This window comes from Salvelinus sp. IW2-2015, linkage group LG20 (assembly GCF_002910315.2).
Source record: "Salvelinus sp. IW2-2015 linkage group LG20, ASM291031v2, whole genome shotgun sequence".
NCBI lineage: Eukaryota > Metazoa > Chordata > Actinopteri > Salmoniformes > Salmonidae > Salvelinus > Salvelinus sp. IW2-2015.
This window is the reverse complement of record NC_036860.1, coordinates 37,668,149-37,693,439: the sequence shown is the minus strand read 5'-3', so window position 1 is coordinate 37,693,439 and position 25,291 is coordinate 37,668,149. Positions and strand designations below refer to the sequence as shown.

The 25,291-nt window shown below is 42.7% G+C and overlaps 1 protein-coding gene across 2 annotated transcripts in view; it reads left to right on the top strand.

Annotated features, from left to right (window-relative positions):
* rabep1 (rabaptin, RAB GTPase binding effector protein 1) overlaps positions 1 to 24,593 on the top strand; it is a 30,436-nt gene extending 5,843 nt beyond the window's left edge. For both annotated transcript variants that reach the window (XM_070449374.1, XM_024011812.2), the window contains 14 exons: positions 179 to 314; positions 480 to 658; positions 4,514 to 4,621; positions 16,797 to 17,090; positions 17,191 to 17,343; positions 18,788 to 18,892; positions 19,183 to 19,299; positions 19,546 to 19,644; positions 20,034 to 20,174; positions 21,186 to 21,375; positions 22,577 to 22,632; positions 23,392 to 23,490; positions 23,626 to 23,742; positions 24,396 to 24,593. In XM_070449374.1, the coding sequence (XP_070305475.1) occupies positions 179 to 314; positions 480 to 658; positions 4,514 to 4,621; positions 16,797 to 17,090; positions 17,191 to 17,343; positions 18,788 to 18,892; positions 19,183 to 19,299; positions 19,546 to 19,644; positions 20,034 to 20,174; positions 21,186 to 21,375; positions 22,577 to 22,632; positions 23,392 to 23,490; positions 23,626 to 23,742; positions 24,396 to 24,497 (1,896 nt within the window). In that variant the 3' untranslated portion in view covers positions 24,498 to 24,593. The remainder of the gene's footprint in view (positions 1 to 178; positions 315 to 479; positions 659 to 4,513; positions 4,622 to 16,796; positions 17,091 to 17,190; positions 17,344 to 18,787; positions 18,893 to 19,182; positions 19,300 to 19,545; positions 19,645 to 20,033; positions 20,175 to 21,185; positions 21,376 to 22,576; positions 22,633 to 23,391; positions 23,491 to 23,625; positions 23,743 to 24,395) is intronic.
* Positions 24,594 to 25,291: the final 698 nt, after the last annotated feature.

The window sequence follows — 25,291 nt, the reverse complement described above, 5'->3', positions numbered from 1 at the left end:
AAATGTCAATTGAGGTATGGGTTATATCCTTTGCAAAGGAACATGTTTTTGTGTTGATTATTTATGACATTTACAAGGAAAACTGTCTGAAGTGATACAGAGGGGGGGAAAAATGTCTTAAAATGGCTTACAGTTGAAATATGTCATCTGAGTTAGATGACAAATTTTAATTCTGTAGGTAAAGGAGCTCAATCATGTCCTGGAAGCAGAGAAATCTTGCCGCACAGACCTGGAGATGTACGTGGCGGTGCTCAACACTCAGAAGTCTGTCCTTCAGGAGGATGCAGAGAAACTACGTAAAGAGCTCCATGAAGGTGACTCGCTTGTAAAGCTTTATTCAAACTCATGCTGTCAAACTTTAGGAAAAGACATGTGAGAGACTTCAATACAAGAGTACAGCACAGTATTCTTTCTCTTTACCTCCACTTCTCTCCCTCTCGATCCTTCACCCTCTCTCTCTAAATGCCATATTTTCTTAGTTTGTCACCTGCTGGAGCTGGAGCGGCAGCAGCACAACCAGCTGAAGCACACGTGGCAGCGGGCCAACGACCAGTTCCTGGAGTCCCAGAGGCTGCTGATGAGGGACATGCAGAGGATCGAGAACGTGCTCTCCTCCGAGCAGCTCCGCCAGGTGGAGGAGATCAAGAAGAAAGACCAGGTACGCACACTAACGATAAAGTACAATAATTGTTTTACAGAAGTGCTAGAGCTGGGTGATATGGACTTAGTCATATTGTGATGAATAACTATTTTGCTTGATTACAAATACAACGATAAAACAAAATGTCTTAATGGACAGTTACTTTACTTTGGTGGCAGGGCTCTAGACAAAATGCTTTCAGTGCCAAGTAAGAACTAAGATGGTTGCCTATGTTGAAAAAGTAAGCTATTTCATCTAACATATCCAGGGAATGCATGATTTTACATTTTGATGGGCAACCTGGCCAAATTAAAATCCAGAAATATCAGATTTATTTTTGGATCTTCCGAGAATTTGCTGACATCTTGCTTCCGAGTGGCGCAGCGGTCTAAGGCACTGCATCTCAGTGCCAGAGGCATCACTACAGTCCCTGGTTTGAATCCAGGCTGTATCACATCCTGCCGTGATTGGGAGTCCCATAAGGCGGCACACAATTGGCCTAGCGTCGTCCGGGGTAGGCCATCATTGTAAATAATAATTTGTTCTTAATGGACTTAACTAGGTTAAATAAAATAAGCTACAGTGGCAAGAAAAAGTATGTGAACCTGTTGGAATTACCTGGATTCCTACATAAATTGTTTATAAAATTTGATCTGATCTTCCTCTAAGTCACAACAATATTTACACAGTGTGCTTAAACTAATAACGCACAAACAATATGTCTTTATTGAACATACTGTGTAAACATTCACAGTGTAGGGTGGAAAAAGTATGTGAACCCTTGGATTTAATAACTGGTTACCCACCTTAGGCAGCAATAAACTCAACCAAACGGTCAGGAGGAATTTTGGACCATTCCTCTTTACAAAACTGTTCCAGTTGAGCAGTATTCTTAGGATGTCTGGTGTGAACTGCTCAAGGTCATGATACAGCATTTTAAATTGGGTTGAGGTCAGGACTCTGACTGGGCCACTCCAGAAAGCGTATTTTCTTCAGTTGAAGCCATTCTGTTGTTGATTTACTTCTGTGTTTTGGGTTGTTGTCCTGTTGCGTCACCCAACTTCTGTTGTGCTTCAATTGGCGGACAGATAGCCTTACATTCTCCTGCAAAATGTCTTGATAAACTTGGGAATTCATTTTCCGTCAATGATAGCAAGCTGTTCATGCCCTAAAGCAGCCCCAACCATGATGCTCCCTCCACCATACTTTACAGTTGGTTTTGATGTTGGTGTGCTGTGCCTTTTTTTTCTCCACACATAGTATTATGTGTTCCTTCCAAACAATTCAACTTTAGTTTAATCTGTCCACAGAATATTTTGCCAGTAGCGCTGTGGAACATCCAAGTGCTCTTTTGCTAACTTCAGACATGCAACAAAGTTTTTTTTTTGGACAGCAGTGGTGTCCTCCCATAAACACCATTCTTGTTTAGTGTTTTACGTATCGTAGAATTGTCAGAGATGTTAGCATGTTTCATACATTTCTGTAAGTCTAGCTGACACGCTAGGATTTTTCTTAACCTCATTGAGCATTCTCCGCTGTGCTCTTGCAGTCATCTTTGCAGGACAGCCACTCCTAGAGAGAGTAGCAACAGTGCTGAACTTTCTCCATTTATAGACAATATGTCTTACTGATGAACATCAAGGCTTTTAGATATATTTTTGTAACCCTTTCCAGCTTTATACAAATCAACAATTCTTAATCTTAGGTCTTCTGAGATCTCTTTTGTTTGAGGCATGGTTCACATCAGGCAATGCTTCTTGTGAATAGCAAATTCAAATTTTGTGAGTGTTTTATAGGGCAGGGCAGCTCTAACCAACATCTCCAATCTCGTCTCATTGATTGGACTCCAGGTTAGCTGACCCCAATTAGCTTTTGGAAAAGTTATTAGCCTAGGGGTTAACATACTTTTGTGTGAATGTTTAAACACTGAATGTTTAAATGATGTATTCAATATAGACACAAATAAACTAACACACAAATTATTGTAAGCACACTGTATTGTTGTGACAAATTTTATGACAAATTTATGCAGAAATCCATGTAATTCCAAAGGGTTCATACTTTTTCTTGCCACTGTATATTAATCCCCACCTCAAAACACTTAGCTAGATTGCTAACTCTGAATCCAATATTGCTGCTATATTGATTGATTTATCAGTAAATGTAGACTCATATCCTACAACAACTTTCCAGCGCTAGACCTAGGCTACTTGATGTAGGTCGTTTTTCCTAGCCACCATGCTTCTGCATTGCTTGCTCTTTGGGATTTTACGCTGGGTTTCTGTGTAAGCACTTTGTGACAACTACTGATGCAGGGGATTTATAAATAAATTAGATTGATGTAGTCCTATTCACTGCAAATGGCGCGCTTGTCTCTGTTCCACTGGCCCATCAAAAGCATACTACAGCCTACTCTGGTTGTAAATTGGTGCCTGTGAGAAGTCCGTCATTGACCGCGGGCAGCATTTGGTACACTAACACACATTCATCACGCCTCCCTGCTCCGTTATCAGCTACGTTAATAATGTGGGTCGACACACAAGTTAACGTCCCTATCTTAGTACATATATTTCACACTTACCTCCCGTCAGTAACTGGTTATGGTATAAAGAGTATACAGATAAGCGTTCATGTTTAATATAAGCAATATTCATTATACTTATCGATGTTATGGATGAGCACAAGGCTAAACTGGAAAACCTAAATCAAAATAAAAAGATGGCGGAGCCGCAAAAGTTCTTCTGTGCAAGGGTGTTTATTTACATAGTGATTCCGGAAGAAAAACAGTACTGCCATCAAAAGTATACCTGATGGGGACAGCTTAAAACAATGCTGCCCCGTCCACAGCTCAATCCAAAATGCCTTCCTCCATGAACTGAAAGAGATGCTCGTTTTTGTAGGGGTAGCCCCTCCCATCAGAACAAGTAACACTAATTAATTTAGCAATTACCTATTCAAACCTACATTTTCCATTCAACTAAACATACTAAAGTATATACATTGCAACACATTTTTTATGAAACAATATCCCAATATAACATTTACAAAATCATATCACTACTGACATGGTGTCTTTTTAATATGCCCATTTACATTAACGAGCCATTCGAGACATGCACTACAAAGTCACCCCGATTCCCTTAGCTCGGGTCCTTATCCAGCATACCCGGAAGCTACAGTGATGGAGAGAGGAACAGAACCAAACAAACAACGTGCTCATCCATAACATTGATAAGTATAATGAACATTGCTTACATTAAACTTGAATGCTTATCTGTATATTCTTTATACCATAACCGGTTACTGACGGGAGGTAAGTGTGAAATGTATGTACTAAGATAGGGACGTTAACTTGTGTCGACCCACATTATTAACGTAGCTGATAACGGAGCAGGGAGGCATGATGAATGTGTGTGTGTTAGTGTATCAAATGCTGCCCGCGGCCTGTGACGGACTTCTCAGTCACAGTGCCATGAACTCCATATTAAGAGGTAAGAAATAAATGATATACTCCCAGAATGCTGTGTCTTTTCAGATGTACGATAAATTCTTCAGTAAGAGGAAGGCAATGTTGTATGTCATTTTCGGTTTATCATCCCAGGTTTAACTCACACCCAGAGTCAGAGGGGTGTGTGTGTGGGGGTTGTTTGACCGTGCAAGGGTGAATCAGACGGTACATGAGAAATAAAGTAAATCCCATGTCAGCTTGACAGTGTACCGACATTTATCAACAGGATAGTGTGTATGCATGTGCGCTTATGGGAATGCAAGTCAGTTGATAAGGTAGAAATACTCTGTCAAAGTGTAACATTGTTTACAAATTGTATTTACATGCTCAGACCATTTATTGACATTGTGTTTGCTTCCACCCAGGAGGAGGATGATAATGAAAGGATCATCCAGGCTAAGGAGCAAAACGAGGAGGACGGGACAGAAACCGAACCTTTAGAAGACTCATTTCTTGGGCTCAGTATTGAAGAGGTAGGGATATGACGTCACCAACACCTTACCGAGAGCACATTACCCCAGACACACACGATCCTCTGAGGTCAACCGCTCCATAAAACATTTTCTTGAGTTCATATTGTATATGTGACCCACCACCTGGATTCCGTCCTATGCAGCAAAATTTTAAATTGTGTTTTTTACATTGGATAAAAGTAGAGACGGGCTAGAAAATGGTATACTGAACAGAAATGTAAACGCAACAATTTCAAAGATTTTACTGAGTTACAGTTCATATAAGGAAATCAATTTCATCTATGGATTTGACATGACTGGGATTATAGATATGCATCTCTTGGTCACAGGTGGATAGCTTTAAAAAATATGTATCTGGTGTGACCACGATTTGCCTCATGCAGCGCGACACATCTCCTTTGCATAGAGTTGATTAGGCTGTTGATTGTGGCCTGTGGAATGTTGTCCCACTCCTCTTCAATGGCTGTGCGAAGTTGCGGGAACTGGAACACGCTGTCATACACGTCGATCCAGAGCATCCTACACATGCTCAATATGTGACATGTCTGGTGAGTATGCAGGCCATGGAAGAACTGGGACATTTTCAGCTTTCAGGAATTGTATACAGATCCTTGCGACATGGGGCTGTGCATAATCATGGTAAAACATGAGGTGATGGCAGCGGATGAATGCCACGACAATGGGCCTCAGGATCTCGTCACGGTATCTCTGTGCATTCAAATTGCCATCAATAAAATGCAATTGTGTTCGTTGTCTATAGTTTATGCTTGCTCATACTATAACCCCACCGCCACCATGGGGCACTCTGTTCACAATGTTGACATCCGCAAACCGCTCGCCTACATAACACCATACACGCGGTCTGTGGTTGTGAGGCCGGTTGGACGTACTGCCAAATTCTCTAAAACGACGACGGAGGTGGTTTATGGTAGAGAAATGAAAAAATCTCTGGCAACAACTCTGGTGGACATTCCTGCAATCAGCATGCCAATTGCACGCTCCCTCAACTTGAGACATCTGTGGCATTGGAGTTGTCACAACTGCACATTTTAGTGACCTTTTATTGTCCCCAGCATAAGGTGCACCTGTTTAATGATCTTGCTGTTTAATCAGCTTCTTGATATGCCACACCTGTCAGGTGGATGGATTATCTTGGCAAAGGATAAATGCTCACTAACAGGGATGGAAACAAATTTGTCGCAAAATTTTAGAAAAGCTTTTTCTGCGTATGGAACATTTCTGGGAGCTTTTATTTCAGCTCATGAAACATGGGACCAGCACTTTACATGTTGCGTTTATATTTTTGTTCAGTATATATCATACACTGCAGTTGAGAAACAATGAGAAAGTGATTCTGCTTTTAAAGTTGATTAACATCTAACCCCACTTTTGATAAAATAGCCCGTGAATGTTTTGGTACACCTACACGAAGTAGTCACCTGGAATCAGTTTAATTTTATCAAAAGTGGGGTGTGCCTTCGTAAAAGTTAATTTGTGGAATTTCTTTCCTTAATACGTTTGAGCCAATCTGTTGTTGTGACAAGGTAGGGGTGGTATACAGATAGCCCTATTTGGTAAATATTATGGCAAGAACAGCTCAAATAAGCAAAGAGAAACAACAGTCCATTATTACTTTAAGACATGAATGTCAGTCAATACGGAAAATTTCAAGAACTTTGAAAGTATCTTCAAGTGCAGTCGCAAAAAAACATCAAGCGCTATGATGAAACTAGCTCTCATGAGGACTGTCACAGGAAAGGAAGACCCAGAGTTTCCTCTGCTGCAGAGGATAAGTTAATTAGTTACCAGCCTCAGAAATTGCAGCCCCCAAAAAATGCTTCAGAGTTCAAATAACAGACACATCTCAACATCAACGGTTCAGAGGAGACTGAGTGAATCAGGCCTTCATGGTTGAATTGCTGCATTGAAACTACTACTAAAGTATACCAATAAGAAGAGACTTGCTTGTGCCAAGAAACACAAGCAATGGACATTAGAGATTGTGGACATCTGTCCTTTGGTCCGATGAATCCAAATTTGAGGTTTTTGGTTCCAACCGCTGTGTCTTTGTGAGACGCATAGTAGGTGAATGGATGATCTCCGCATGTGTGGTTCCCACCGTGAAGCATGGATGAGGTGGTGTGGGGGTGCTTTGCTGGTGATGCTGTCTGTGATTTATTTAGAATTCAAGGCACACTTAACCAGCATGCTACCACAGCATTCTGCAGCGATACGCCATCCCATCTAGTTTGTGTTTAGTGGGACTATCATTTGTTTTTCAACAGGACAATGTGCTATTTCATAGTTTTAATGTCTTCACTATTATTCTACAATGTAGAAAATAGTAAAAATAAAGAAAAACCCTTGAATGAGTAGGTGTGTCCAAGCTTTTGACTGGTAGTGTATGTGATTGACGATGGTGTCAATATTGGAGAAGTTGGCCAGAACCTTGGGCAGGAGGGAGTTGATGTCATGGACACGGGCTCCTGGGTGTCAGTGGCTCTTGGTCTGTCCACAGACTGTAGGCAGGCCAAAATCTCTCACCATCAAGATGCCCACACTGATGGTGGTTGTGATGGAATCCAATGGGGGAGTGGGAGCAGGATGGGACTGCCTCGGGCAGGGTGGATGAAGGCTTCGAGCCAAGCTAGCCAGACTTTTCGCACCCGCAACAGCAGATGGTGTCGGAAACCCCAGCAAGGTGGAAGATGGCCCGAAACCCTTCCGTCTTGAGTCTGTGACCTGCTGAACTGTGGTGGCCGTGAGGGAGGGTGCCACTGGGTGGGTGCCGACGGCTGGTGGTATACTCCCAGGATCCATGCTGACTCCCGGGGCTGGTAGGTCTGTCTCAAGTGGGCCAAAGCTGTTTGGTAGCTGGATCGGGTAGATGAAGGGTGGCCAGACTGCCTCCCCGATCTCCGTCTTGTGAGTGTCCAGTCTCCCATGGTCTGCAAAGTTGAACTTAACATCTGTCTGTTGGTTTGGGACAGATCACTGCCGCCCGACTCATTGACAGCTTTGCAATAGGAGGCATTTATAACTGCGATTGGGTTTGCCTGGGCTACAGCGAGGTCGAGGTACTTAGAAAGCAGATTATCCTTTTCTCGCAGCCGGAGGATCTCTTCCACTAAGCTGCTTGGTGGTGCATTTAGGGCAGACAAATCCCTGTTAATTTTTCAGTTTGACCTTATCTTCATCTTGTGATTGTGTGGAAATCATCTCACACCTAAAACATTTGTGCCCAGCTGTGGATAAAAACATTGGTGGGCTAGCACTGCTAGCGTTAGCTTGCTCAGTTTTTATGAATGCTAGCAGCTAACTGCTACTTAACACTAGAACCGCCTGGTCTTTAAGCATATAAGTACCCGCTAGAGAACGTTGCTGGGCGTCTTCTTTAGCATATGCATCAGATGCATGTCAACCTGCAAGGTGTGCAAACACGCTTGATAAATAGTGCGTATTGTAAAGGATGAATTGCATAAAGGAAAATTTGTGGAAATATATGGATATGTTTTGTATAGTTCTAAGTCCTAGAAAAAACCGAGGCCTATAACATATATGTTTGTTTCGCTTACATGAAAAACACTTGATCAACTTTATTTCTATTTATTTAATTTTTTTAAACAAATTTTTCTCCCCAGTTTCGTGGTATCCAATTGTCTCATCGCTGCAACTCCCATACGGACTAGATAGAGGCGAAGGTCGAGAACCGTGCGTCCTCCGAAACACAACCCAACCAAGCCGCACTGCTTCTTGACACAATGCCCACTTAACCCGGAATGTGTCGGAGGAAACACCGTGCACCTGGCGACCGTGTCAGCGTGCACTGCGGCCGGCCCGCCACAGGAGTCCCTAGTGCGCGATGGGACAAGTACATCACTGCCGGCCAAACCCTCCCGTAACCTGGACGGCGCTGGGCCAATTGTGCGCTGCCCCGTGGGTCTCCCGGTCATGGCAGAGCCTGGACTCGAACCCAGAATCTCTAGTGGCACAGCTAGCACTGCGATGCAGTGTGCCTTAGACCAGTGCCACTCGGGAGGCCCTTTGATCAACTTTATTTGTAGATTCGATTAGTAATAGAGATATAGTAATTCATTAAAGTCCTGTTACAGCTTATTTTGATGAAGTAGAAACTAAAAAGATGATAATATAACCAGCCAGGTGCGCAGGTGAAATTATTTGCTGTATTCCTGAACAAAAGTACCAGTGCATGAACAATTGTAAAGGATGAATTTCTTAAAGATATATTAATGACAAGATACAATCAAAAAATGACTGTTTTTTTTATCAGACACTGTATTGTGCCCTTATACACCGGCCTTTATGCATGTTTCAATCTCGTCTTCTCTTTATGTTTCGGGTCCACAGTCAGCACACAGCTTCGGGGCTTTGTGTGAGCAAGAGCCACAAACAAAAACAAATCGGTTGCACTGCACACCGTTTTCATGCGCCTTGTTTTGTGTGCACCTGCCGACGTGACATTGTCGTCTTTTTCCAGAGTGGGAGCTGTGGTGCTTGGGGAAGAGGGAGAGCAGGACATGCTGCCTTGGCGGCCTGCTTGGCGGCTGTAGTTTCTTTCTTGGTGTTCATGTGGTTCTCACGAAGCTCACATGCCAGATCCATGATGAAGTCTCTCCAGCTGACTGTCTTGTCAAGGCATTGCTTGTACAACATGTGCACGTTGATAACAGCCATGTCGAGCACTTTGTAAAACACTGCTACAGGCCAGCGGCGAGTATCTTCTTTTACAGAGTACAGTCTTGCCATCTGGTCGAGTGCATCCACACCACCCTATTGCATAGAATAAAATAAAGGTTATAATTATATTGAATAATAGTAATAACAATAATATTAATGTAATAAAAGGAGATAATATTTGGTGTTTGGCAAATGGAAAGGCTCTCTGTATATGGCAGATGGCAACAGTGGGATGCATGGTGCTGAGGATCCAAACACTTTAGTTTATTATACATCTGTACACCACGAGTGTTGCTTTACCACTCTCTATCACTGATGTACAGCTCCGCTGGTATGTTTTGCGTAGAGGGGGGAAGCTCCCACCGTTTTGTTTGTTCACTGTTCCGAGCAGTCTAGTCGTCTTTACAATCAACTTGTCTGCCAGGGAAATTGATGTGAAGAAGTTGTCCATGGTCACCTTTCTGCCTTTGCCCATTTTGTTAGGCTCCCAGTTTTAAAACCACAGTCTTGTCACTCACCCACTGGCATGGTTTCATCTTTCCTATAAAACGGCACTGAGCTTTTGTTGGGAACAGTTGTTCATCAACCGTTACGTTCTCTCCTGGCTTGTAAGAAGCAAAGCAATTCGTCACTACTTTTCAAGGTGTCTGAGACAGCGGCAAACTTGTCTGTCTGCACGCGTATTGGTCTTTTCTGCTTGTCATCGTAACACAAGTGTCGCATAATCTGTCTTTAAGCAGTTGTGTGGCATGGTCTCTGAAAAAGTCCACCTATTACCTATCAGACAAATGACTCCACATCCATGCTCTTTCTGCTGTATGTTCCACGGACATACAAGAGTGTAATAAATGCTTTGAGTTCATCTATAGACATGTCCTAGTTAAGGTTTCCTTTTCTGTGCGCATTAGCGACGGCACTATCTCCAATGTGCTGCAACATCTGCATGTCACAAGCAAAAACATTTTTGAGTGCACTGGCAATTTGTGTCTTTTCATGAGGTGTAAGGCCTACTCTCTGTGAGAATATTCTGGGAAGGCCATTTTCCTGTTGCGCTCTTGTCACACTTTCCACCCAAACCATGCCATCCCTCCCAGACTCCTGTCTCACCGTGGCAGTTGAAGTAAGAATCGGATGAAGACTCTTCATCAACAACGTAGGTTTCAAGCTTAATATCCGATCCTCCATCCGACTCCAACTCATCTAAATGATCAAATCAAAGTTAATTTGTCACGTGCGCCGAATACAACAGGTGTAGTAGACCTTACAGTGAAATGCTTACTTACAGGCTCTAACCAACAGTGCAAAAAAGGTATTAGGTGAACAATAGGTAAGTAAAGAAATAAAAACAACAGTGAAAAATAACAGTAGCGAGGCTATATACTGTAGCGAGGCTATATACAGGCACCAGTTAGTCGGACTGATTGAGGTAGTATGTACATGTAGATATGGTTAAAGTGACTATGCATATATGATAAACAGAGAGTAGCAGTGTAAAAGAGGGATGGGGGGGGGCACACAATGAAAATAGTTCGGGTAGCCATTTGATTACCTGTTCAGGAGTCTTATGGCTTGGGGGGAAAAACTGTTGAAGCCTTTTTGTCCTAGACTTGGCGCTCCGGTACCGCTTGCCATGCGGTAGTAGACAGTCTATGACTGGGATGGCTGGGGTCTTTGAAATTTTTTAGAGCCTTCCTCTGACACCGCCTGGTGTAGAGGTCCTGGATGGCAGGCAGCTTAGCCCCAGTGATGTACTGGGCCATACGCACTACCCTCTGTAGTGCCTTGCTGTCGGAGGCTGAGCAATTGCCGTACCAGGCAGTGATGCAACCAGTCAGGATGCTCTCGCTGTTGCAGCTGTAGAACATTTTGAGGATCTGAGGACCCATGCCAAATCTTTTTAGTTTCCTGAGGGGGAATTTGTCGTGCCCTCTTCACGACTGTCTTGGTGTGTTTGCAACATATGCAACATTTGCAATGCTGTCAGTGCATCCATTTGGTTCAGCTTGCCATTGTGAACGTTGTATGTTGTACTCAGTGTCTGATTTGACTCTCTGAGGGGAGATTATATGCAATTTCTAGCCTTTCATAATAAAATTGACTGCCCACAATTTTTCATCATTACGCTGTTATAAATTCAATCACCCTCTTCATTCTCATCATTCAGTTCATTGAAGTTACAATCACCGTTAGAAACTGATATCTGGTTTCTATCGCCCATTCATCGACGACAAAAATAAGCTATTTTAAGTTTGTTCCTAGTTTTTTGCTTAGTAGCCAGAGCAACGAGGCCTCGCAAGTTTTCATGTGCTGAAGGCATGGACAGCACGTATATTTTCGTGAAGTGGATTTTGGAAATGTTTGCACCTCTTGAATTATTTGACAAAGGTAAGTGTCAGAAACGGCAGAATGTGCTCTTTCTGATACTATATAGAAATCCAAATATTTTACCTGCATCTGACTCTGAAGGACGATTTGATGAAGTGATGATTTTTTCCCCCTGCGTCTGTCAATTACAAAATGCACCCATCTCTTCATGTACAATTTGACAAATGATAATATTGTCACTCATCAGATTACACATTGTTTGTTTCCCGCTCACCAACTTGGATAGAATCAAGGATATGTTTAGCAATATTCTAAAGGCCTACTGCAACACGTAGCATGTTTTAGTTTCCTTTACAATACATTTGGTATCAACCTGCAAGGCTGGTCAAATTAACATAAGCGCCAATAATGATAAATGGGCATAACACAAACTCATCACACTATTGTTGTTCTAAATTAAATTGACCTCTTCGCCCTCATCATTCAGTTAAGCCTAATTTAGATTTGATTGTGAAGTAACTTGCACGAGTATCGCCCATTCCATTGGTCCCATCCCATTCCATTGGTCATTCATTCAGTGGGCTGGCATCGTTTGCGTCCCTTCGCTCATCAACTTCATCAACTCGGATAGTCAAGGATATGTTTTGCATTATTCTAAATGCCTACTACAACATGTAGTATGTTTTAGTTTCCGTTACAATAAATGTGATTAGTAATAGTTAACGTAACTAAAAGTCCCATAACAGCTTATTTTCATAAAGTAAAAGGTAATAGAGAATATCAACCTGCAAGGTCATGTGGTCAAATTATTTGCTGCTGGTAAATAGGCATAACACACACATCATTACACTGTCTTTCTAAATTAAATCAACCACTTCACCATCCTTATCATTCAGTTAGGCCTTATTTAAATTCAATTGTTAAGGTGCGCAATTATCATCCATTTGTCATTCATTCAGTGAGGGGGGAGAGACTCATTAGTGCCTGGCGGGGTACTAACATCCTACTGTGCATTGTCTGGGCGTTTTTAAGTTGGGAATAGGTGTGAAAAATGCTCAATACTTTTCTGTTTGCTCATTTGTCAGAATTTTGAAATCACAATGTAAAATACAAACATTTAGGAAAAGTCAGGGAAGGTGAAGGACATTTCTTTTTTTGGGGATATTTTTTTATTTACAAAGGCCAGCGGCCATTGACGTTTGATTATGGCGGTTCTAGTGTTAACAGTAATCCGGCACACAAACTTGCGGTCCCAGCCATGAAAGCTAACCGTGTTGCGGAATCCGTAGCAATAAAAACTTGAGCTATGATTTTTTTTTTAACTATTTCATGAACTATTTCATAAAAACAACAAACCGAGTGTAGATAGTACGTTGTTCTGTTGCAGACTCTGACGTCTGTTGCGTGATGACGTACAAAGAGAGAGGACTGGATATTAACTCCACGTCTTTACAATGACTTCTCTGTGAAGGTAGAATGTTCACTTTTTTTCCACCTAATCCTCTGACAAGCATGGTCAATTGTGGTCTGAAATGCCATCTCCTTAAGTGGCTTGGAGAATTCCTGTTATGACACTGACATAAGTATTCAAGAAATTGGTCTAAAGCATGTTAAAAGCACTGTTCTCTGCTGACAATGCACCTTTCATTTCCAATCTTGACACTGCAGTTTTGCCATCGCTCAACCACAGCACATCCCCACAGCACTTTTTCTCTCCCTCTTCTCTCTTTCTGTGTTTACACAGCCACCCTAGGAACCCAAATTGTATTTTTTCTATAGCCTATATATTTTTCTGACTGTCCAGCAACAGGTGCTGTATAGATTACAATATAATTTTTCTTACTGTTTGGAACAATGTAAACAACAATAAATAAATTATAAGTTTACCAGAGAGTCTGTTGTAGTGTTTTTTTGCTAAGCCTTTATTACAGCAAAGACTAAACAGTCGCATTCATTCGTTAATGCAATTTCAGAAATATAACTGTTTATTATTTAAGCTAATTGTTCAAGGCTGTCTTTATTTGAAAACTAAAATTTAAGGCTGTAACAAAAATTCGGAAAATATTCAGACCGCTTGACTTTTTCCACATCATGTTACGTTACAGCCTTAAAAAAAATTGTCCTCATCAATCTATTTTATATTTTTTAAATTGAACTTTTATTTAACTAGGCAAGTCAGTTAAGATCAAATTCTTATTTACAATGACGGCCAAACCCGGACGACGCTGGGCCAATGTGCGCCTCCCTATGGGACTCCCAATCATGACCGGATGTGATACAGCCTGGATTCAAACCAGGTACTATAGTGATGCATCTTGCACTGAGATGCAGCGCCTTAGGTTGCTGCGCCACTGCTACACACAATACCCCATAGTGACAAAACAAAAACGGGTGTTTTTAGAAATTTTTGAAAATGTATTAAATACACACTTTATTTACTTAAGTATTGATACTCGAAATTGAGCTTCGTTGCATCCTGTTTCCATTGATCATCCTTGATGTTTCCACAACTTGATTGGAGTTCACCTGTGGTAAAATCCTTTGATTAAACATGATTTGGAAAGGCACACACCTATCTAAGGTCCTACAGTTGACAGTGCATTTCAGAGCAAAAACCAAGTCATGAGGACGAAGGAATTGTCCGAGACGACAGGATTTTGGCGAGGCACAGATCTAGGAATGGTACAAAAACATTTCTGCAGCATTGGAGGTCCCCAAGAACACAGTGGTCTCCACCATCCTTAAATGGAAGAAGTTTGGAACCACCATGATTCTTCCTAGAGCTGGCAGCCCAGCCAAACTGAGCAATCGGGGGAGAAGGGCCTTGGTCAGGGAGGTGACCAAGAACTCGATGGTCACTCTGACAGAGCTCTAGGGTTCCTCTGTGGAGATGGGAGAACCTTCCAGAAGGACAACCATCTTTGCAGCACTCCACCAATCAGTCCTTTATGGTAGAGTGGCCAGATGAAGCCACTCCTCAGTAAAAGGCACATGACAGACCGCTTGGAGTTTGCCAAAAGGCACCTAAAGAACTCTGATGAAACTAAGACTGAACTCTTTGGTCTGAATGCCAAGCGTCACGTCTGGAGGAAACCTGGCACCATTCCTACGGTGAACCATGGTGGCAGCATCATGCTGTGGGATGTTTTTCAGTGCAGAGACTTGGAGACTAGTCAGGTTTGAGGAAAAGATGAATGGAGCAAAGTACAGAGAGATCCTTGATGAAAACCTGCTCAGGACCTCAGACTGGGATGAAGGTTCACCTTCTAACAGGACAGCGACCCTAAGTACACAGCCAAGACAACGCAGAAGTGGTTTCGGGACAAGTCTCTGAATGTCTTTGAGTGGCCCAGCCAGAGCCCGGACTTGAACCCGATCTAATATCTCTGGGGGTATTGAAATATAGGCCCTAGGTAAGTTATGGTTTTAAGACTAAACAGGATGTGCTCTTAGGCCTACGGCTCAATGGTGGTTATAAAAGGCTGCTATCCTTAGCCTACTAATGATAATGACATTACTTATTATTATTATTATAAAATATTATTAATAGTAATAATAACAAGGAGATCAAGAAAAGAGCGTTATCATTTTTTGGACAATTTGGAACAGTGTAAACAGCACCAGATAAATAATACTAGGGGCTGTTCTAACGAGAGAAAAAGTAAAGCCTTTATTGCAGAAAAGCAAAGATTAAAAACAGCCAATTTTGTGAAATGATTTACTTGATAGGTCGTTGCATGAGGCTTGGTGCTCACTGAATTCGTAGGCTATTAAACAAACACTCAAACAGCCAACAGAAGCAGGATCTGTCTTATTTCTGTAGATGTATTGATGATTCATAAAGCCAGGCACATTTAAGTTAGGCTATTGATTGCAGACTTAAGTTGTGGTTTCTTCTCTCTTAACTGCTGCCTCCGCCCCATTTTTCTCAACACCAATATGCTGGTTAACTTTGCTATTAGGCACATCGCAACATGGTCTAGGAAAAGGCGCCAATTCAAAAGCGCACTGATGTGTTTCAGAACCGCGGACCACAACCACTATCAAACGCAGGGGAAAGCGCATTTGTATTTAAATAGTATTTTTATTAGTGTTGCACCATTGCACTTATGTAATATAACCATATACAATTTCAGTAGCACTTGTCATAAGTGTGATGGACTGTGGCATCCCCAGGCCTCCTCAATGGATTAGTCCACTGGAAACCTCAAGGAGCAACAACGGCTCAGCTGTGAAGTGGTACGCCACACAAGCTCACAGAATGGGACTGCTGAAGCGCGTAAAAAATCATTGGTTGCATCACACTACAGACTTCCAAACTGCCTCTGGAAGCAACGTCAGCACAAGAACGGTTCGTCGGGAGCTTCATGAAATGGCTTTCCATAGCCGAGCAGCCACACAAGCCTAAGATCACAATGCCAAGTTTCGGCTGGAGTGGTATAAAGCCGGCTGCCATTGGACTCTGGAGCAGTGGAAACGCATTCTCTGGAATGATGGAGGAATAATGGTCTGGGGCTGTTTTTCATGGTTCGGGCTAGGCCCCTTAGTTCCAGTGACGGGAAATATTAACGCTACAGCATACAATGATATTCTAGAAGATTCTGTGCTTCCAATTTTGTGGCAACAGTTTGGGGAAGGCCCTTTCCTGTTTCATCATGACAATACAGAAATGATTTGTCGAGATCGTTGTGGAAGAACTTGACTAACCTGCACAGAACACCAACTGCGAGCCAGGCCTAATCTCCCAACATCAGTGCCACGACCTCACTAATGCTCATGTGGCTGACTGGAAGCAAGTCCCCGCAGCAATATTCCAAAATCTAGTGAAAAGCCTTCCTATAAGAGTGGAGGCTGTTATAGCAGCAAAGGGGTACCAACTCCATATTAATGCCCATGATTTTGGAAAGAGATGTTTGACGTGCAGATGTCCACATACTTTTGGTCATGTAGTGTATGTAGGTGGAAGTCCAGATCAGATTCCATGTGCTTTTTTTTGCTGTTTACACATTAGGGAAAAGTTCAGATAGTAATCAGATATGCAAATAATTGGCAAAAGATCTGAATTGGCTTCCAGTGTAAATGCAGCCTGAGGTGCTACTCATCTACTTCTCGTCATTAAAACCACTCTCTTACTCCCTCTTTTCTCCTCCAGCACCACAGTGCCCACGGCTCCATGTACTCCTTAGACACAGACCTGGTGGCAGGGGACCCCTACAAAGACTGCCTGCGGAGGGTCCAGTCCACAGACAGCCTGGGTTCCTCTCCCGGTCTCCAGGGCCTGGGGGGCCACAACCATAAGGCTAAGTCGGCCAGCCACCTGGACGAGTCCGACTTTGGGCCCCTGGTGGGGGCGGACTGCGGTGCCTCTGAGGGCCTGGCGGGCTTTGGGGACACACTATCGGTCAGCTCCATCCAGCTGACGGCCGGCCACTTCCTCCTCACCAAGGTCTTAAATCAACCTTTATTATACTTTCATTTATTGCGTCTGTGAAATGTATAGAGTTTTTTTTTACATGCAGTTTTAAATAAAGTTTGATATGATCCAGGACCAGGAGAAGGCCATCAAGGCCATGACACCGGAGCAGGAGGAGACGGCCTCGCTGATGTCCAGCATTTCTCATGCCCCCGACACCGCCTTCCTTTCCCCATCAGGCTACCGGTTGGTCAGTGACCAGGAGTGGAACCTGCTACAGCAAGAGGTCAGACAGTTTTCATACAGTGTTTTGGTTAATTTAAATTGTATGATGTTTTCGTTGGGCTTTGTTTTCCAGTTCGATATTGTACCCTAAACCTTGTTTACATAGTAACAGTTGTTGGCTTGTAATTCCATAATCACATTGGTTCAAAATCACTGCTTATTACCAAGCAGGGTTTCCGTTAGGAAAATGTGGCGCCGGGTATTTGATAGGCAGCGTTTTAATTTACCGGGTATTTGAGAAATTTACCGGACCATATGCATTGAATGCTTAACCTGATTAGGGCGTCCACTCACAGTGCTCAGAATGACAGAAATACCATTAGATGATGGTAATTCATATTAACAGAACATACCCTCGCCCACCTAGACAAAAGGAACACCTATGTGAGAATGCTGTTCATTGACTATGGCTCAGCGTTCAACACCATTGTTCCCTCTAAACTCATCACTAATCTGAGGACCCTGGGATTAAACACCTCCCTCTGCAACTGGATCCTGGACTTTCTAACAGGCTGCCCCCAGGTGGTGAGGGTAGGCAACAATACGTCCTCGAAGCTGACCCTCAACACTGGGGCCCCTCAGGGGTGTGTACTTAGTCCCCTCCTGTACTCCCTGTTCACCCACAATCCCCCTCCCCAAAAATTCACATAAGCGCACAAGACAGTAGGCTACGGCGCGAATGTTCGTTCCATAATGAAATTAGCTGGAAAACACTCTCAAAAGCCAACCGCACATGTGAGCGGTTTGTGACAAAGAGAAAAATATCTATTCGAAATTTAGAGGGGAGATCTAATATGCAACAACCAGCATGGGTTGCTAATATGACTAGGATTGTGCTTTGGGCTACTGGACAATGAAAGAAAGTTTATATAAAATAATTGCTTTCATGGATATGTTCTGATTTTGGCTAGGCTGCTTTGAAGCAAGGTAAGACTTGACTCATATGTAGAAAAACATTTGCTGTTTGAGATGCAGCAGCAGCTCTCGCGCTGTCTGACTGATTTTCTGCTCAAAGGCTCCATCTGTATGCTGCACACGTGCCAATTTCATTCCCTTATATTATGCAATTAATCTATAGTCCGATAAGCATGACCAGTCAAATGTATTTCCATCAATGAATAGGCAAAAAAATCATTATTTCGTCTCCCGGACAATTTGGCTGGCGCCGATTTGAGTAATCAGCTCTTCAATTTTTTTATCGGCCAAAAGCCAGCTATTACCGGCTAACGGAGACCCTGGTACCAAGTACTGTAGCAAAAATACAATGCAGGCTAAGTGTTGAAATGGTACTGTAGAATAAAGTAAACAATCTTCACACTGCTATGAAATGTGTACAGTTTAGTCTGCACTCATGGACAGCCCACAGTTTCTATATACATCTTTCTCCTAGACGTATTTACCATGTGGTATTCCTCCTAAGTGGATTCTTGGCTGTCTGTCACTAGGTGAAGAACGCAGGGAGGAAGTTGGGTCGGCGGTGTGACATGTGCTCCAACTACGAGAAACAGCTGCAAGTCATCCAGGGCCAGGAGGCAGAGACACGCGATCAGGTAACTCCCTCCCTGAGACACTCCATTACAGTTGGACTTTCTGAAATGTTTACTAAATGCCAAGGATACTTAAAGGGAAGGTTAATCTCAAAATCAAAGTCCTTTATTATAGATTATAGATAAATGTGATCTTTGGTCTTTCCATATTCAATGGCATATGTTGTGTGGCTATATGAATTAGTATAAATATGTTGACAAGAATCCTAAATAAATAGAAAATATTTGCACCATCTGATTTAGTGTGTTAACTGGTGCCGATCTCTCCCATTCATTTCTCTGGTACTTCTCAGGTAAAGAAGCTCCAGGTGATGCTGCGGCAGGCCAACGACCAGCTGGAGAGAACCCTGAGTGAAAAACAGGAGCTGGAGGACTCTGTGAAACAGGGAAACGAGGAAACCACTGCCAAGGTCTGTCCTGATTACACACACACACACTTCAGAGTTCTTATGCAAAAAGCGTAAAGTATAGTAAGTGTAAAGTAATCTTTATGCATAGCTCTTATGTTGTTTGAGTAGTTATTTATAATCTTCAGAGAATGTACAATGCTCCCTGTTGGAATGTGGATAAATCAGCATACATCATTCCTTTTCTGTAGATTGTCTGTTTGCTCAGTTATCCCTTGGAGCCTGCTGATTTCTTTCTTTGTGTCTCAGGTCGCTGCTCTCATGCAGAGAGTCCACGAGTCGGAGTTGCTGCTCAACACACTACAGGAGGCCTTCAGTCAGGCCAAGAGGAACACACAGGAACAGATGGTGAGCAGCACTTCTCTACTACACCCTCTCAATATAGCCTTTGTTTGGCCCTCCAGTGTCTTAATAATGTCTGTCTATGCCAGAAAGACTGTGTGAAAAAAAAAAAAAAAAAAAGCTAGCAGCCAAAGCATTTGGACATTCCATCGCTGCATGTGCCTTTGATTTAGTGATGCAACTGGCTTTTTTCTGGAATTAAGGAGGATGTTTCTCCTGCCAAAGAGATAGAGCTGGTGGAGTGTTCTGCCAGATGGCAGACGTTTGGCCTCTATTTGCCAGTGAATCACACCTGAAGACTGTGGTCGGCAGTTCCATTTTACAGTACATTGAATCATCAGGAGGAAACAGGATGATGACATGATTTGATGGAGTGCTGTTTTTGCCATAAACAGGCAGTGCTGATGCAGTCTAGGGAGCAGGTGGCAGACGAACTGAGCAGACTGCAGAGGGACAACGACAGCCTAACAGGCAAACACCGACTCCACTTATCTCTCCAGCAGCAGGAGGACTTCAAACTACCCACCACGGTGCAAGTACGAGACAATCATTCACAGCCACTGTTTTGAGAATTGCTCTCAGGCGCATCTCAATACTGTAAACCATAGCCCTCGATTTGTTTTGTATTTATTTTGTCACACATTCATAGATTTACAGAATGTCTCTTGACATCTGAATAATAAACATGAGTTTATTGCAAGGACCATCCAGGCTCTTCATTTTTTCCCCAATGCTTACATACCATGCTTTCATAGCATTGACAAAGAAGAAAAACACAGTAATATTCAAAAGTTAAATCCAAGACGGATAATGTAGTGTATATTTTAAGCCTAGATTTAGCTTTGTCATATTCTAAGACTTTGGTTGCGTTCCAGATGCACAGATTCTGCACACATTATAGGAGCGTCATGTTGATGTGGTTCCTGAGATGTTAAATACTCCTCCTGGAATTGTAAAGGTCTAGTAATGTAAGCAGACCTGCACAGAATCTGTCTTTCAGAACTGAAACAATCCGCTTGTCTGACCAGGTAATATATCACTGACTTTGGTTGATGAACTGGCAGGGGACAACTTACTAGGGCCCTTCGGGGGTGTTAAAGATTCTATAGTGTACTTCTTGACCGCTTTGACATGAACAAGTCTTTAGAGTGAATTCAAACCTTGATGAAAATGTGGTAGCTAAACCCTCGTAACCACCTAACTGATTCTTGTTTTTTTCATCCCATATAAACTCAGATATTGCAGTATTCAATTACTTAAAAGAGCTTTTAAAATGAGGAATAGAAATAGGAATACGTTGGAGTAAATGAAGAAAACAAAAATCTTGGAAGAACAGAGTAACGAGTATAAAAGGGGTGGAAGCAACTGAAATGTATGAGTAAATCATTACCATACACTTCTCCACGTGCACAGTCCTCAGAAGCAGACTACCATCTCTGGTTCACACCATCGAGCTATTTACATGCCCATCAGGTACTTCTTTCACCATTTATACCTAGTGTTACTCACTTAAATTGGTACGTGCAACTATTTCTGCTGTCCTCTAGGAACTACAACCACTGGTGCTGCAATTGCGGGAGGACATAGTTGCGGTACGCACGGCTGCAGACCACTTAGAAGAGAAGCTGAAGGCGGAGATCCTGTTCCTGAAGGAGCAGCTCCAGGCAGAGCAGTGCTTCAAAGAGAACCTGGAGGACACACTACAGATGGAGATAGAGGGCTGCAAGGAGGAGAAAGGTGAGGCTCCCCTTCCCATTCCTTAGGCTTGACACAAGGATAGGTCAGAGAAGGGTGAGAAGAACCATGGATGTATATTTGGTATTCATGAAAAGTTACTTAGTTGCGCTATAATCCTCATGCTCATTAATCAAGATATCTTTTGATTAATGTGCCAGATTTACCAAAAGTTTCATTTTGATCTGTATTTACTGGGCAGGTGTAATGTTTATCTATGGCTCTGAGTTGAGATGTCTGGACACCCAATGAGGAAACTGTAGGTGCAGAGAGTAAATACGAGCAATAAAGAAAATCTTCAAAGTTGCATTTTCTAAGAGCCGAAGATGTTAAATATGACCGTTAGCTCAAACTTGTATGACTTAGTTGTTTCATGAGTACACATTTGAGTAGAGTTAAGGGATAAAACGTACTGAGCAAGTGTTCAGCTTCACGGTCCCATAATGAACTCTTCAGCGCAACTGAACTCTGCTTTTCCTTTGAACTTCATAAAAGCTTTCACATTTTCTTAAGATGTTTTTTCCCCCTCCTTTCCTTTTGTACCCTCTCAAACCTTTCTTTTTCTCCTGTCCTTTTTTCTCGGTTGGTGATTGTTGTTCAGACATCTTGGAAGGTACGAAAAACACTGTCTGACGAACCTACTGAGGCTGTTTGTGTGTGTTAATGCTGTAAATGTTGGACTAATGACTGTAGGAGTCATTTAGCAGATGCTCTTATCCAAAGCGACTTACAGGTGCGTTTAGGGTACCTTGCTCAATGACTTAGCCATTCACATCACTCTTCTTAGTCAGCATGTGTATGATAAAATAACATGCCTGGCTGCTAGTAATACCATTCATGTGGCATCACAGCTTTGTTTTTGTCTATTTTGTTTTCAGAAATGTTCAAATCAAATGCACTGCTTAAAGTGCAGTGCAGAAAACCCATGTTCTGCAATGGCTGAATTCTGGCCCAAGTTATCAACACTTCCTTGATTGCTCTTTGTGTCAGTCGTATAGTTTGGAGGAGCACTGTGTTTGCTTGCTTAGTAGCCCACACACCACTCCCCTTGGCAAACCGTGCTAATTCATTATTCATGAATTGATGAGTCATTTGCCAGGAACCACATTAGAATGCTAGAACGCATGTCTGAGGTTGATGTTCTGATTTATCATCATAATGGCACTGTAATAAGCCTTCTATCTCTTTTCTCTCCTTCCGCCAGCGTCATTCTCGAGTCTGAAAACCGAGCTGGAGCGCGTGAAAGATGAGAAAGAACAGGTAAATGAACTGTAGGGAGTCTGCATGTGAAGTCAGATTTCCTTGAGTGGCTGCCTTCAATAACATAATCCCAGTTTAGGCCTAAAACCACTGGCTTGTTAGAGTAGTAGTTGCTGTTTTGAAATGTGTGGAATAATGTGTACAAATGTAGGTGTGAGTGATTTTTATTTACCATCACCAATGTGAATACCAATGTGAATACCCCCAAGCCTTATATGTACACAACTGAATTAACGAAGGTCTTGATGTTTAGTTGAGTTTGAGTTCTGAGCTGGAACAAAAGCCTGTGCACCTAACTCTACCAGGACCAAGGTTGGAGGCCACTGGCTTAACATTGTTTTGCAATGCAGACTGTTTGTAGCCTTGTTGGCGTGCAGACCATGTGACACAGCGAGAGGATCGGTGCCCCACTGGTCTGGACAGGTGGCTGTTATAATTCCATATTCCACTCTTTTCGAGAGTGGACGCATTGATTGGTTCTCTTAAATGTTTATTTTTTCTGGGGGGTTGGATTTGAAAATCCAACACTTGTAATGGAGGGAAGCGGATCTCGGGGACTGTGTGGCTGTCCATGTGGGTGTTTGAGTGAGAAAGACAGAGGAGAACCACTAAGGCACAGCCCCTTTCATTATCGACGCATCGTGCTGACAACATCTAGCAGCCTCCCTAGACTCTGAAGTCAGGAGGACTTCAAGTTTGGTACTAGACTATTTGTGCCAATAGTTATTAATAAGCCTGATTGATGTGCTAATTTCCCAGCTGGAGAGCAGCTTGGCAGAGAAGAGCAAGACATTAGAGAGTGTCCAGGGTCTGAAGAGCAGTCTGGAGGAGCAGCTCAGAGAGCTCACCACAACCAAGGTCAGAGGTCATTCACACCAGACAGCCTGTATTTTAAAACTGGCCACTGCTGTTTCTTTCTCACCAATCTGTGATAAGTCTCAACATCCTGTGGGAGTAGTGATACTGTGTGTGTCTGTGTGTGTGGGGGGGCAGACTGCCCTGGAGGCTCAGGCGTTGGATGAGAAGGACAAAGCACAGCGCTTGCAGACGGAGCTGGACGTCAGTGAGCAGGTGCAGAGAGACTTTGTCAAGCTCTCCCAGACCCTCCAGGTACGGACCGCAATGTCGCCGGGTTACCATGGCAACCAGTTTGAGATGCAAACTGGTTACTCAAGTTTTTTTGTCTTCAGACTGGAGTGTTTAACATTCATAGATATAGGACAGCAAATACACCTCCAATTATGTATTATAGGTTATGTACGACCATTCCGCTTCCATTGGTAAGCAATGCATGCCTTCCCCTAGAAATAGATGAGCACTTACTTATTTGTAAAATGCGTAATAGTATTCAATCAGCATTTTTGATGTAGATCTTAGACATACCTTTGTACCTTACATTTGATAGGTCCGCATGATCGTGGTGTTACTATGGCAATGGTACGCCAACTGCTAAAGTACACCTCTTACCATGGCAACCATATACAGCACCTCATTGGTGCTTTTAACACTATTTGATAGTGACTTATTTTACCTTATCTCTGATGTGCCGCCCCTGATATGTGAGGTGTAACCTACATGGCTGTATGTGTATTTCTAGATCCAGGGTATATGAGGCCTGGAGCCTGCTGGTTTTCTGTTCTACCTGATAATTAATTCCAATTAATAAAAAAACACAGTGGAACTGGCTTAGAGGTCCACAGTTGAGTTTGATGGTTCTAGGTTATCTGGTCAATTCAATCATGCAATCACACTCTTCCCCTCAGGTCCAGTTGGAGCGGATCAGACAGACTGACTCTCTCGACCGTATCCGAGCCATCCTCAACAACACCAATTTAACTGACATCAGCCAGCTCCCAGAGACATGATACCCATGGCTGAAGAAACTGCATTCCCCCTCCTTCCACTCTATCTCACTGGCCTAATGAAATTCTCCCCCCCCCCAATGGAAGGGCTCAGGATGGATAAGAGCAGTGTGGGTGTTTTTAAATAAAGACTAAATCCAAGGTGGAGGACAAAAAAATAATTAAAAAAGATAGGAAAAATACCTTTTCTGTACAGGAGGATTTGGAGCATACCGAGGCAGGAGTGAACACTACTACTAAGAGGTTGCAAATAACTAAATGACTGTTTCCTGCGGAGTGGCAATTCCTGTCTGTTTATCTGTCCTGTGTTTTTACTGTAGATATTGGACTGACCATACTAGCCCAACCAAAGGAGGCGTTTGTAGCCTTCTAAGGCACTTTCTTCTACAACAGGGATCATCAACTTGATTCAGCCACGGGACAATTTTTTTCTTGAGCGGATGGTCAGGAGGTCGGAACATAATTACAAATAATTGTAGACGGCAAATTGACCACAAGAAGCCTAAACAGATATTTGACTAAAACAATAATTTCAAACCTTGCTTACGTTTTTATACCATCACATAGATCTCTCTGTGTGGGAATACTTTGGAACATATTTCGAAAATTTAAATCACTTGGCGCTTATTTGTTAGCGTTTTTATGTCCAACAAATAAAATCACCGCGGGCCAAATTTGGCCTGTGGGCCGCCTGAACTACAACTTCTTTCAGGTAATGGGAACAAATGAATCCACAAAATGTCTGCCATGTCTGCAAGTGGTTAATAAAATTCTCCCACGGTTTCTCACTCACACCC